General features: G+C 42.0%; 1 protein-coding gene across 1 annotated transcript; it reads left to right on the top strand.

Moving 5' to 3' along the window:
* The first annotated feature begins 377 nt into the window (after positions 1-377).
* Positions 378-2,007, top strand: LOC125377074. The gene has a single exon (XM_048389935.1). It carries the CDS (start codon positions 394-396, stop codon positions 1,324-1,326), a length of 933 nt encoding a protein of 310 aa, XP_048245892.1. The 5' UTR covers positions 378-393; the 3' UTR covers positions 1,327-2,007.
* The last annotated feature ends 11,496 nt before the right edge of the window (positions 2,008-13,503 follow it).

Here is a 13,503-nt window from a genome sequence, read left to right as displayed (position 1 = left end):
TCATTCATAATCACTAGTCTGCCTTTCACGCCCAGTGGAATGTGTTTCGACAAAATAACTGGACTAATTACTCTCTGAAGTTGACCTTCAGAACTTCCCTGATAGCATTAGAAGTCACAAGTCCTTCCTCCGTTCCCACTCTTCAGACAAATGGAAGCTCTTTACATCATGTCTTTACAACATTCATGCTCTTTAATGAAGCTAAAACAATGGATACTATCTGCACAAAACATTCACGAATATTATTTTTTATCATTGAACATGCTTTCCATTCCGTATGACATTTAAGGAATAATGTTATGTTATGATTACTTAGTCATAGTGAGTAATTCTACTTTGCATATTGAATATTGTGTCTATTCAGGTGCATGCCCAAGTTCGTCTCCTGATCTAATGGACCTCAGCACAATCAGCTTCTCAAGTGAAGAGTTTGTTCAGGAAAGTACGCTCGGGTCTACGACGATGCCACAAGACAGCAGCATTTACAAATCAATCTCCCAAGACAAACGTCCTACTGCAGATGCTCATTCAGAAACCCTGGCTCAGGAGAGTCACGTAATACAAGGTCTTGTAACAAGCAGGACGTTTGCTGGGCCCAGTTCTACACTCACCACCGACACCCCAGAACAAAGACCTCATTCATCTGTGACAAGCACCACCCAGAATTATCTTGGTGATACGCTGATACTGACTTCGGCTGACACGGAAATGAATACATTCCAAGGACCCCCGACCATGATAATGCCATCAACAAGCGGAATAGACGTGGTGAATACAGGGATGGACACGTTCCAGACAGATAGCGAAAGCACTCGAATTATAAATGTTCTAACCACTATGTTGTTGCCCACCTTAATGTTGGACACATCCGCTACTCTTTCCTTTGACCGTCCCCTTCCTCCAACCAGTATGCATGGTAGTGTTCTTCCCAACAGTGACAGTGTTCAAGTCGTATCAGCCACAGCAACAGATATAGTTACGTCATATCCGTCCACGATTGCGCATGTCTCATTGCTATGTTCCTGTCCATGCTGGAGACAGACGTTACAAGGAACCAAGGCTGACATTCTTAAACAGCTTGACAGCATATTGGAGGAGGTTCGAAAGAACCTGACTCTCGATAAAGACACACTGTCGGCTACAATACGGAAACGAATCAGTGCCCCTGACGCTCGGAAATCTGCAACTGGGGTCGGTGCTATTGGCACTGGTGTCGTGACGTTTTTCTTCAGCCTGGTAGTCTTTGGGGACATCGTCTCGTTTGTTCTTGGCTGTGTCAGATGGTTTGGTAAAACTGTTAACATTAAAGTTGGGATAGCATCCTAATTCACCGCTGTTGTGATGGGAATGAAATTTGAATCGCTACTACTCGAACATATTGCGCATCATTAAATTTACATGTAGTATAGAACTACAATAATGCAATATGTCATTGGTGTTTGTGAAAGCATTATTTATTAAAACAGTTGGTTTGATTGAAATCAGCATAGCTTTGTTCGAGAGTCAAGAAGTTGAGACTTGCATGTATTTGACAATTATGAAATTGCTATACGATATTATGTACGTGTTAGTTCAACTTATTTAAAGCATGGCCCATCATAAACATTTGTTACATGGTGTAAATGTTTTTGTTTGGTTCTTTTCTTCTTCAAATATTGTAAATTAGGTCTTCTTTGAGCACGTGTATAAAATTCAAAGTACAGATTTGTCATGTCATTTGGAGTAGGGTCATTATTCATGCTTGTTTGAGGTTAGTTTAGAAGATACCCTGTAAATAGCATTTTAGCAAAGTCTATGTCTCGAAACAGTTTTGAGAAGTGTGTTTTTTTAACCAAATGGATGCCCGTGTACTGTACAAAAAACGGATATGAGGGATGATTTCATTGCGTCTTAATCGTCCCAGAACACTTTTTGAGAAGAATTGGTAAAAACAAGCAGCAGAGAGACCGACGATGATCTTATCACTTCGTTAGGTAATCTTATTGTAATGAAATACATGGTGTAATATTAAAATAATATTTTTCACATTGTTTCAAACATGCCTGTGTTGATTTTACATTTAAATAAAAACATGATTATTGGTTGCCTCCATGATGGCTTTCTTGTATATCTTGTTGGTCTAAAGTTTACGTTGTCCAGAATCCGCGCTCCGGTTTACTTACATGATGCATACTGTGGGGAACAGAGGAGCATGCAAGCTGTTATGGGGGCAGCGGTATGTTAAATTGACTGTAGCACCATTCATAGGTATCTTCGAGGGCGGGGCTGGTAAGTTCTACACTGAGGGCAGCACCTGGAAATGTGGACCGATGTCCAGTTGAACATACAACTTTATCTTAGTTTGTGTCCAAGCGGGTGGGATTCTCCAGACTCTCCCGTCTGTGATGCATATACGACTGTCACTATTTCATCAGCTACTCCAGGTTGTCAAAAAAACTCAATGGCTCATGTGCCGCCTTCCCACATGCAGATTTCACGCCTCAAAAAAGTTCACAGCATGAACAATTATTTCAACATTTACAAGAACCAGAACATGCACGATAGTATTGTCCTGTATTTATTGGACTTGAAATTTGCATGATTAGTCCCTCTGCAATCTCTGTGGGAACACCAGATAAGCAGTTAGCTTGGCATTCTATAAGTTGGTGAGTAAATAAGACAACGTAAAGCTTTATTGATAACAAATGCTGTTTTATTGCGTTTTGTGACGTAGATTCGTACACTGTTATTATTTGTTTGTTTGTTATTTAACGCCACAATCAGCAATATTCCAGCTATATGACGGCAGTCTGTAAATAATCTAGTCTGGACCAGACAATCTAGTGACTGACATGCATCAACCAAGTCAACGAGCAGTCGCATCTTACGACAAGCATAGTCGCCTTTTACAGCAAGCATGGGTACTGAAGACCTATTCTACCCCGGATCTTCACTGTTATGAAGCTGAAATGACTAAAATCAAATGATGAGGGGTATGTTACATAATATGTAAGGTTGTGATAAGAAGCAGCTTAAACATTAACAAGCCAAGTAATAAATACTAAATGGCACACAGATAATTGGATGAAGCCACAAATAGCACACAGGTAATGAACACCAGGAACACCGTAAAGGAAGTTGTAACAAGCTGATTGGAGTGAGTGAGTGAGTATGGTTTTACGCCGCTTACAGCAATAATCCAACAATATCACGGGGACACCAGAAATGGGCTTCACACATTGCACCCATGTAGGGAATCGAAGCCGGGTCTTCGGCGTGACGAGCGAACGCTTTAACCACTCGGCTACACTACCGCCCTCCTAATCCAGAATGAGCCAAACCGGATTTAGTGTTACCAAACCAGACGAGTGTCACTTAGCAAGAACAAAGGCATATTTCATTACGAGTTAATACGCAGTGAACAATAAACCTAAGTGTCAGAATAATTACAACCAAACCACACAATAACAGTTAAAGGGTGCCACCAATACAACATGTTTTTAATATTGTTTTGAACAACAAGGCTACAAATTGGACTCCAAGACGAAAACCATCAACAGGCAACCTCAGCAGTAAGACCATCACCAGAAACCAGATCAACGTCCTACCCAACATGCCCCATCGACATTAAAACGAATTCATCCGCAGCATCGAAAAGGCTTCCAGCAAACACACCTCAGGTGAAATGATTGATCTTCAGAAACCCCCGCCATAAGGACAGAACCTTGTCCGAGCCGAGAAGCAAACCATGACCCCAATGATGACCTATACATTACCAGCCGACAAGGGTAGAACCAATGCCATCCATAATACGTCTGAGTTCAACTCCATGGTCAACAAAATGAGCGGTATCTGACACAACCACCTACAAAAAGCTCGAAGATCCAACCGGAAGACAAGAACGATGGCACAGATCCACCCCGAAACGCCTTAAAGACAACCTTGATCTCACTACCCAGCAAGCACAACAAACTTTCCCTCTCACATCTACAATTGCAACCTCCCTTTGCCCGTGCCACCATCAAGATCCATGAAGAACCCATCAAAGTTAGATAACTGCAGCACTGCACCCAAATACTCCCCCTCTCGGTAAGTCTGTAGTGCAGACCCCACTGACGTCAGTCAGAGCATCACTGAACCTGACTAGATCATCAGCTATCAAATGTTTTATCTCTTCACCAACGTCCCTTCTTGTGAAACCCTGCAAGTCCTCCGCCAGCACATCTCCAACCAGGATCAACCTCTCCAAAATCTTCACCATCACCTTCACCAAATCCTGCATCACCTCAACCTACATCACCTGGGGAGACGACATCTAGATGACCCATTGTTTTTAAGATAAAGCCTTCATCCTCATCCTCATCCTCATCGACATCCTCAATCCAGGCAGTTTGATGGTCCAGGGAGGTTGACGACACCTTGGTCATCCTCCACAAAAGACCAGGACCCCACCTCACTACTCCAAGGACTTCAACACCCAACACCGCGAGTTAAGTTCACCTTGGAGACAGAACAGCCAACAACTCCCCTTCCTAGACGTCTTTGTATCCAAAGACGCCACCAACGAGACCAAATCACCGTCTACCAGAAGCCTGACCATTCTGCCCAGTACATTCACTACATTCCAACCACCCCCCTAAAACTAAGTCTAGCATCTTCTCCACACTAACCACGTGAGCCAAGACTATCTGCTTCAGTAGCCTTGATCTTGTCCATGAATGTAAGCATCTGCAGCATGTCTTCGATCTCAACCAGTAACCTACCAAGCTAGTCAAGTGGACCAAACCAGAATCGGGCCCATCAGGATCATCCTTCACGACATTGGCAAGACTTCGCATCAACTCTACCGACTACTTAAGCACCACATAGGTATCGATACCATCTTCACTGTCTCCCCATCCCTTAGTACCATCTTCCAAGCTATCTATTACCTGTTGTCGTTAATGGTGCTTCTTTCAAAATAACACACCTCTCATCACTTGGTGTAAGAGCCTAACTCGAAACGTCGTCGAATACAATACACCAGAAGTTACACGCTGTTTTCATATTTAGATAGCTGTAAATACAATTTCATGTTGAAAACTTGGCCCAACAAAGGGAATCAGTCGGGTCTTTGTTTGGTTGTTGTTTCAAGCTGACGCCCTAAATAATAGAGTCTGGTTCAGAAAATCCAGTGATTGATATTGTGACCACCGATCCAGGCAATTAGGGTAAGATGACACGCAGTCAAAAGCCAGGTTCCTGGTGATCTAGTTGCCCCCCGAATCCCCACGGCTATGAGGACTTTCCTATCTATGCATGCAAAATGAATACAGACTAATGCTGACCTACTGTACTTTGTGTAGGTAGAACACGTGAGCAGATGTGCGGAGATGTAACAGTGAGGTATCTCGAATGGCAAGTAGAAAGCGCTCCTTTCTTTAACCTTGAACATCTATTTGTAACATGACACAAAGGGCAACGTACCGACGTACCTCATCGTACGTAATACATAGATTACAAAACTCGCTAAAGCTCGGGACAGGCATAGTTATTCAACTTGGCTGGTCGGGTTCTGACTTCATTATTGCGCCATTAGAACTGAACATGGGTGGGTGGGTGGGTGAGTGTGTGAGTGAGTGGGTGGGCGGGTGGCTGGCTTGGTAAGTGAGTGAGTGAGTGAGTGAGTGAGTGAGTACGCCGTTTATAGCAATATTCCAGCAACATCACAGCGATGGACACCAGAAATGGGTTTCACACATTGTACCATATGTTGAATCGAACCCGGGTCTTCGGCGCGACGAGCGAACGCTTTACCCACTAGGCTACCCCACCACCCCGTGTAATGTAAGAGAAAACATGGGTAATAAATCATTTACTCGCGCTGCCCATACCCCAGTTACTGGGTCATTATTGTGAAAGCTTACTCACATACTCCAACTGTTAAACCAGAACGGATGCCTTATGTCTAGTGTAGGACATTAGTTAGTCATTGTTGCCCACTTCAATGTTCTTCTAACCATAGTAACAATCAGTTCTCAGGGCCAAAACTTCGAACGGTGGTGCGAACACCCGGTGCCACAGATTTTCAGTGATGAATTCGTGTCATTTCCACCGCTAAATTGGCTTTCATGACCAATGGAATCGGTGGATCATCGAGACTGACTGTTCTCTGGCGTTGACGTTCTGTATTATTCGAACAGGAATAACGAGTGAAACAATCTAATTAAAGGTCTTATTTTACAATTATGTTCATGGGATATTTGTTTCTATAGAGTTGGGACTTTCTTTTCTTGGACAGTATAATCGAGACACGTAATATTATGATTGTAAATATTTATCTTTTCCAAGTTAAGTGGTATTTATTGATTAGACCTAACCAACAGGAACAGACTTATCGATATGAACTATACCATTGTCTTTGTGCAAATATGTACGGGGAAACGGGGGGTTTGTGCAATATCAACAAATGCGTGTGTCTGGTGAGGAAGATTGTTCATCGGTGGGATGGTATAATCCTTTTGAAGTATTACAGCCATGACGTCTGGACAAGGAAACCTAGTCAATCCACACACCGCGCAATCAGGACAACCGCTGTTGAAAATGCCCATGTACATTTCAAAACGGACCTCCGTTCATTTGCTTCCATAATCAAACGACATAATGATGGGGATATTTTCACGGTACACTTCGAAATAGCGTTGAAGATTGTGGAATTGTGGACATTTAATTCATGTTTGCCACTTATCGTGCCCATCCTCGGTGAAATTAATGTAAGACATTCCATCAAAATCCATATCAATACACTTATTGGAACTTTAAATTGAAGATTTAATGTAATTTTTATGAAAATATACCTTTGGTGTAGTTTTATTTGTGATGAAAATATGTTGAGTAAACTAATCCCCTAACACTGAAACACATACATCAGGTCGGGAAAGTCTGGCCTTCTTGTTTTGATAGCCCATTCAATAATAAACTTTTAAAGGTATTGTTTTCTGTTGTGAGATGAAATAAGATAATCATTATCCTTTTATTTACCTTGTATTCCATCAATAGATCTTTTGATGTCTCTTTCTACTTGGTTTTCAAAGAGAGCCAAACAAACTGTTTGATCCAGTTACACATTCAAGGCATCAGTAAAGCTTTCAAAACGTTTTAAGGGAGTTAGGTGGGGGACATATCCAAATCTGACGCATCAGTGACAAAAATGATGTCTAATGCAATTCCCTATTTTGACTTGTACCATATGTACCCGTGTTTTTTCAACTGAACACTTGACTTGTCTTTCGAGTGTTTGTGACCTATTCTACCCCTGATTTTCACGGGTCCCACTGTCTGTCCTTGAACTTCGATCTTGTTGCAGGAAAAGACCTCGAAATGATGCTCTTCTGTGTGTCACTCGGTCTCTTGTGCACTTGTAGACCCACAGAGATACCATGCCGCAGTTTAACATGAATACCCCACTCAGACACAGTATACTGATTCCGAGCCGACCAGTCCTTGTTTCAGCCTTAATGCCCGCGCCAGGCAGGGTAACAACAAGTACCATCATTTAACGTCTTTAGGTATGAAGCGGCCGGGTATCGAACACGCGTCCTTCCGCTTGGGCGGACGCTCTACCACTACACCACGGAGTCAGTCTTTACATATTGTACTTCTAACTGGTTTCTTTGTTGTAAGCTTATCAATAAAATAGGTACCGTGATCGTTGAGTCTAAATCATGAATGTAATCTGTTGTTATTATTCTACTCTGTCAAAAGGCAACAAGATTACCGATTCAAACACGAGATTACCAATTCAAACACGAGATAACCAATTCAAACACGAGATTAATTATTCAAACACAAAGTTGAAACACCAGTGAAAGATGTGTTAAAGATAAGTTGAAGTTGCTTTCCTATAAGGTTTATCATAACATGAAAATAACGTGACTTAAGACAGCCCTCTGATCGGCCGGCGTGTTTTTCCAGCATTACCTCCTTGCAACATTCCCGTTTTAACACTTGTTCCCTTCGTTCCTCGTTATACAAAGTCTTGCTAACATCAATCTCTCAACAAACATAATTGTCTTCGTTTTAACTACTAATTGTAGATATCCCTTCAGTTTATACGCGGGTAGTCGGGTAGCCCAGTGGTTAAAGCGTTCGCTCGTCACGTTGAAGACCCGGGTTCGTACAATGTGTGAAGCCAATTTCTGGTGTCCCTTGCCGTGATATTGCTGGAATATTGCTAAAAAGGGCTTAAAACCATACTCACTGACTCAGTCAGTCAGTTTATACTTTAGAGATAATTTACGAGCGACGAGCAATGACGGAGCATCTGTTCCGAACCTAGGCCGTCATTCCTCGTCACGAATAGTTTATTGTTTTTATTACCCATCGTCAAGTTTTAAAATAAGAAGCTTAAAAGGCAAGAAACAGTTTGCTCTTATAACAGAGACGAAGTCGCATTTCATAATATTCAAACGCGTCTGATACGGCATCGAATTCGTGGAATTTTACCTAATCTGGGTATTTTTCCTGATCACACACAGTCTACACTCAACACTAAGATTCCGCGAATGTGAAATAGTTCGTTTGAGCGGCATTAATTCTTCGACAATTTAAACAATCTATTGAATTTTGCCGATAAATATACCTTTTGATTCGTGTATTATAGTACAACAATGAATAAAAAATGATTTGACTTTATTGTTTATGCAAAATCAAAACACGTGCAGTTCAAACCGTTCGCCAGTTTCTCTGGGTCGACATTGCTGTCAGTCACCTGTTCTTGTGAAAAGAAAAAAAACAAACATTTGTCGGTCTGCACATTCTCAACAACAAACAGTGTAAACTGATTTCACAACAAGTAAGGTTTATTTGACAGACTCTGTCAAGTGAGCATATGTTCACATTGACAACCAGACAACAATGGCCAGGCGCCATCTTGGAGGCGATCGTCAGCCACCCTGCCTACCCGCTGTCCGAGGGTCAAGTCGCCACTAACACAAAGTTACCTAACTTAAACTACTAGACAAATCACTGACAAGCTGCCACGTGTCGAATCGATACCTCTTTGATCAGCCTGCAGTATCCCGCACCTCAATCACAACGTCAGCTTCCGTAGCCAAACGGCCATTTTGTCGAACGTTTAATGACAGACAGCTGACCGTCACAGACTCTTGGTTGCTGGCTATGGTAATAATAGCCCAGCTGCTGTTTCTAATTTGTAAATATTGTTGTAATGTTTTAAATATCCTCACTGTTGAAGATATATTTTCATATTTTGTCCCTTTTAAAAAGATTTAAGATATGAATTATTTTATAAAGCTTCAAATTTATGCCAGAGTATTTATACCCTTGATGATATGCATAAGTTATGTTTTATATTGAATTGTCTTTAACAATACTTAGATAGTATTGAAATTGTTATAGCTTCACACTTTTAAGAATATGTTTTCATGACTTATGTATTGAATTTCTATATATTTTAATTAATCTGCAACATTGTAACGCGTGACATGCTAATAATCTCTCTCTGTTGCTTTTAACAGTATTCCAGTTATATCACGGCATGTCAGCTTAATGTGGGAGGAAAGCCCGAAGTGATGCAGGTCTCAGACGTTTACCACTTCGGGGAACGAGCACGGGTATGGTGCTGACAAACCTAGAAACATAATCGGGGCGAACCGGGAATCGAACCCACAATGATAGTTTTCTGGTGTGCCCAAGGGACGCAACTCTGCAAAGCGAAGTGTGACACTTGAGACGGCTGGACCACCCGTGCCCCGGATATTTAAGATCATATGTTTAACTTACTTAAATCGGGGAATATATAAAACATATATACATTCCCTGATAAAACCTCCCTGCCAAAGTGTCTACGATAAAATGTCAATGTTAATGTGCATTAACAAAAACATTGGAGCGAGAGTTAAATTCGGAGTCTGAAGATATGTGAACAATGTGGCAACGTTTGGGTCAGTCCGACTCAACAGGTTTGCAAATATTTACCTTGAATACGCCGCCCTAGATCGGGCCAGAAAACAGGTGTACATCATATCGGTAGTTGCGTGCTGTGAGTGTGAAGAACTCACAACACCGTGTCTGTGTATCTCGGGGGATAGGTGCGAATATAGTATTTGTTCGCCACACAAATTAATCATACAAAACTACATTATTATTACTATAAAAATTATTTATTATCAGAAAATACATATTTGAATCATCAGTGAGTCTATGTACGTATTATATCATACTAATGTAAGCAGCGACTTAAGAAACATCAATACTCCTATTTAACTATAACGGGCCGCCATCTTTGAAACTATTACTCCATACAACGTCGTGTGAGATTCATCTGCACAGCACGGAGTTGACTAACGGGATCGGGTGGTCAGGCTCGGTGACTTGGTTGATGCCATTCTTCACCACTCGCCTCTTTCCGTAACCTGCAAGAAGACTCGTCCCCCTATCGATGAATGTTATGTGCGAAAATACGACAAACCAATCAGAATGCGCGTATGATATCAAGTTATTCGTCAAAGAATCCATCGGAAATAATTTTTTATTTTACATGTCTTGCATCTAAAAATATACCCAAGACACAGTAAAATGTGTGCAATCAAACTGTATAATTCCGCACGTCCCGATGTGCTTTAAATTGCATCTGAAATATATATAATATACGGGGAAATATATGTGAACCATTACGCAACGAGTTGATAATATGCCCGTTTGTGCTAAGACGGAACCCGGTCGCAAAAATGGCCATGAGAGGGGCACAAGTCGCTATTCGGCTTGTCCCGGAATAACACGAGTTGGTCACTAATGGGTTTATGCATGCTCGTGATATCAATCACTAGATGGCCTGGTCTCTCGATTATTTACAAACCGCAGCATTGAGCTTGAATATTGCTGAGTGCGGCGTTAAACAACAAACAAACACTTTCTATCCTGTTGGCTTCCGGTTTCTTTGTTTACAAAACATTTAGAATGAGTATCTGTCCCACGGGAATAGCCAGCAGTCGCTCCATATCTCCGAGCCCGGTTCAATGATCCAGTCCTGTATGATCTTCAACAGTACTTCTTACAGGCACGCAAACCTTGAATACTGTCATCTGTCTCCCTGCCTCCAAACACCCAACCTGTTTTCGTCGGATGACCCCCATTGTCCTATCTCGCAGCAAATGTCGACAGGTCTATTCGGCCACTACGCCGGGACGGCGGTCTCTCTGCTCTTTCGTGTCATGGTAATCTCACACACCTCTACTGAACCACGCCCAGTCTACATCAGTATTACTCGACAAACCCATTAAGATGTGTGTTCTTTCGGGGTTTACCATGAAACAAAAAGACATAAAAATCCGAGTGTCTCTTCAATGGTCATGTTTCTTTGAAAAGAGTAAGTACCTTTACGTATGCTCAGAGGTTTTTCATGTTTCGTTTTTCCCCTTCGCTTCCGCGTGGTCTTGTGGTAGAGCGTCCGCCCGGAGAGCGGAAGGTCCAGGGTTCGATCCCGGGCCGCGTCATACAAAAAGACGTTAAAAGATTGTACTTGTTGTTACCCTGTCTGGCGCTCGGCATCAAGGGGCTAAAACAAGGACTGGTCGGCTCGGAGTCAGTATACTGTGTCTGAGTGGGGTATTCATGTTAAACTGCGGCATGGTATCTCAGTGAGCTAGCACTATAAATCGGCATTAGTCCGGACTAGTACAAGCAGCCACACACACACATACACGTGCATGCACGTCGCTATATAAGTGCAATAATCTTGGACGCGACGTTAAACCCAATTTCACCTCACCTCACCCTTCGCTTCCGGCAGTAAAATCGCTTACAATCTGACACAGCGGCGTCATATCCTGTCGGCAGACTGGGCACATCCTTGAACCAGGAATCCAACCTAACTTCCGGCAACAACCGGTGACAGAACCCCCAGACAGAATTTCTGCAACAAGACTCGATGGGTTATATGAAAGATACTTTTCTGTAATTCACTGCACGCTCGTTACTGACCTACGGTCCGTTTCACAAGGCTATCGTAGCGCTAAAGTTACCGTAACTCCCATACTTTAACAGACTTTCAACTGGCGTTGCGCAGCGATCGCCTTGTGGAACAGGGCACTGAACACTCACGTCAGTTTTTGTCGAGATCTTCGTATTCTGTGACGGGCGTACCTCAGCTTTTGCAACCGAATAAATGTCAAATGTAGTCCATGGGTTTATTTTCACTGAACTTATATCAGAATCTTCAAAGGAATCGTTTATTGTATCGCCGCAACTCATTTCCGTTTTTCAACAGACGTGGCACCGTGTATGACTCCGAAATTCGCCGATTTTACATATTGCATCTAAAAATATACCCCAAACACAGTCAAATGTGTGCAATCATACTGTATAATTCCACACGTCCCGATGTGCTTTAAAATGCATCTGAAATATATATAATATATGGGGAAATATATGTGAACCATTACGCAACGAGTTGACAATTGTTTTAGGTATGCCCGTTTGCGCTAAGACGGAACCCGGCCGCAAAAATGGCCATGAGAGGAGCACGAGTCGCTATTCGGCTTGTCCCGGATAAACACGAGTTGGTCACGAATGCTCTTTAGGGAGGTTACAGAAAAGATATTACCACTCATCTCCGTTCCCATATGAGTAATAAAACACTTCACTTGGTAATCACACGGGGTCGCTAAAACCCTCGCATCTTCCTCACTTACACAGCTGCCGATATGATACATGGCATTTCTTCCTTGATTTCGAGTCAGCTACTGATGCGGACACTGGGACGTTATGCATAGATTGAAAAGGCTTTAAGTGTAAGCGACAAAACCCATTCCACAGTACGATTTTCACAATATGTGTTTATGAATCCCTATCAAACAGACCCGTGAAAATCCGGGTTAGAATAGGTCTTCAGCAACCCATGCTTGCCGTAAAAGGTGAATATGCTTGTTGTAAGAGGCCACTAACGAGATCGGGTGGTCAGACTTGCTGACTTGGTTGAAGCATGTCATCATATCCCAATTGCGTGGGTCGATGCTCATGATATAACTCACTGGATTGTCTGGTACAGACTTGATTATTTACAGACCGCCGCCATATAGCTGGAGTTGAGTGCGGCGTTAAACAACAAACAATCAAACTACTGGCTTCACCTGTCTAAATATTTACTTTTTTGTGTACGTAACAGGCTTCTCCACTTCAGTGTAACTTCATCCGAACCTACTCAAATGTATCAAAACTGCCTCATAAATGTATATATACTTGTCAACCAAACTCTGTACATCACTTGCTTGATAACAGTGTTACAACCTAAGCATACTCGCGTTTTACGGCAAGCTTGGGTTGCTGAAGACCTATTCTACCCCGGATCGTGTATGATGTAAACAAATGTAATATGTAATATATCTTACTTTCACCTGTGTTTATAATCGATGTATTGTAAATAAAACAAAATGGTTACTAAAAGATATGAACGTATATTTATCTACCCATGAATAAATGGCTGCCTCGGTTAAATTTGTTTTGCTTCTGTGGAGTGATCGTTGC

This window comes from Haliotis rufescens, unplaced genomic scaffold (genome assembly GCF_023055435.1).
Source record: "Haliotis rufescens isolate VD_foot unplaced genomic scaffold, xgHalRufe1.0.p SCAF_8, whole genome shotgun sequence".
NCBI lineage: Eukaryota > Metazoa > Mollusca > Gastropoda > Lepetellida > Haliotidae > Haliotis > Haliotis rufescens.
This window is presented reverse-complemented; position numbering and strand designations above follow the sequence as displayed.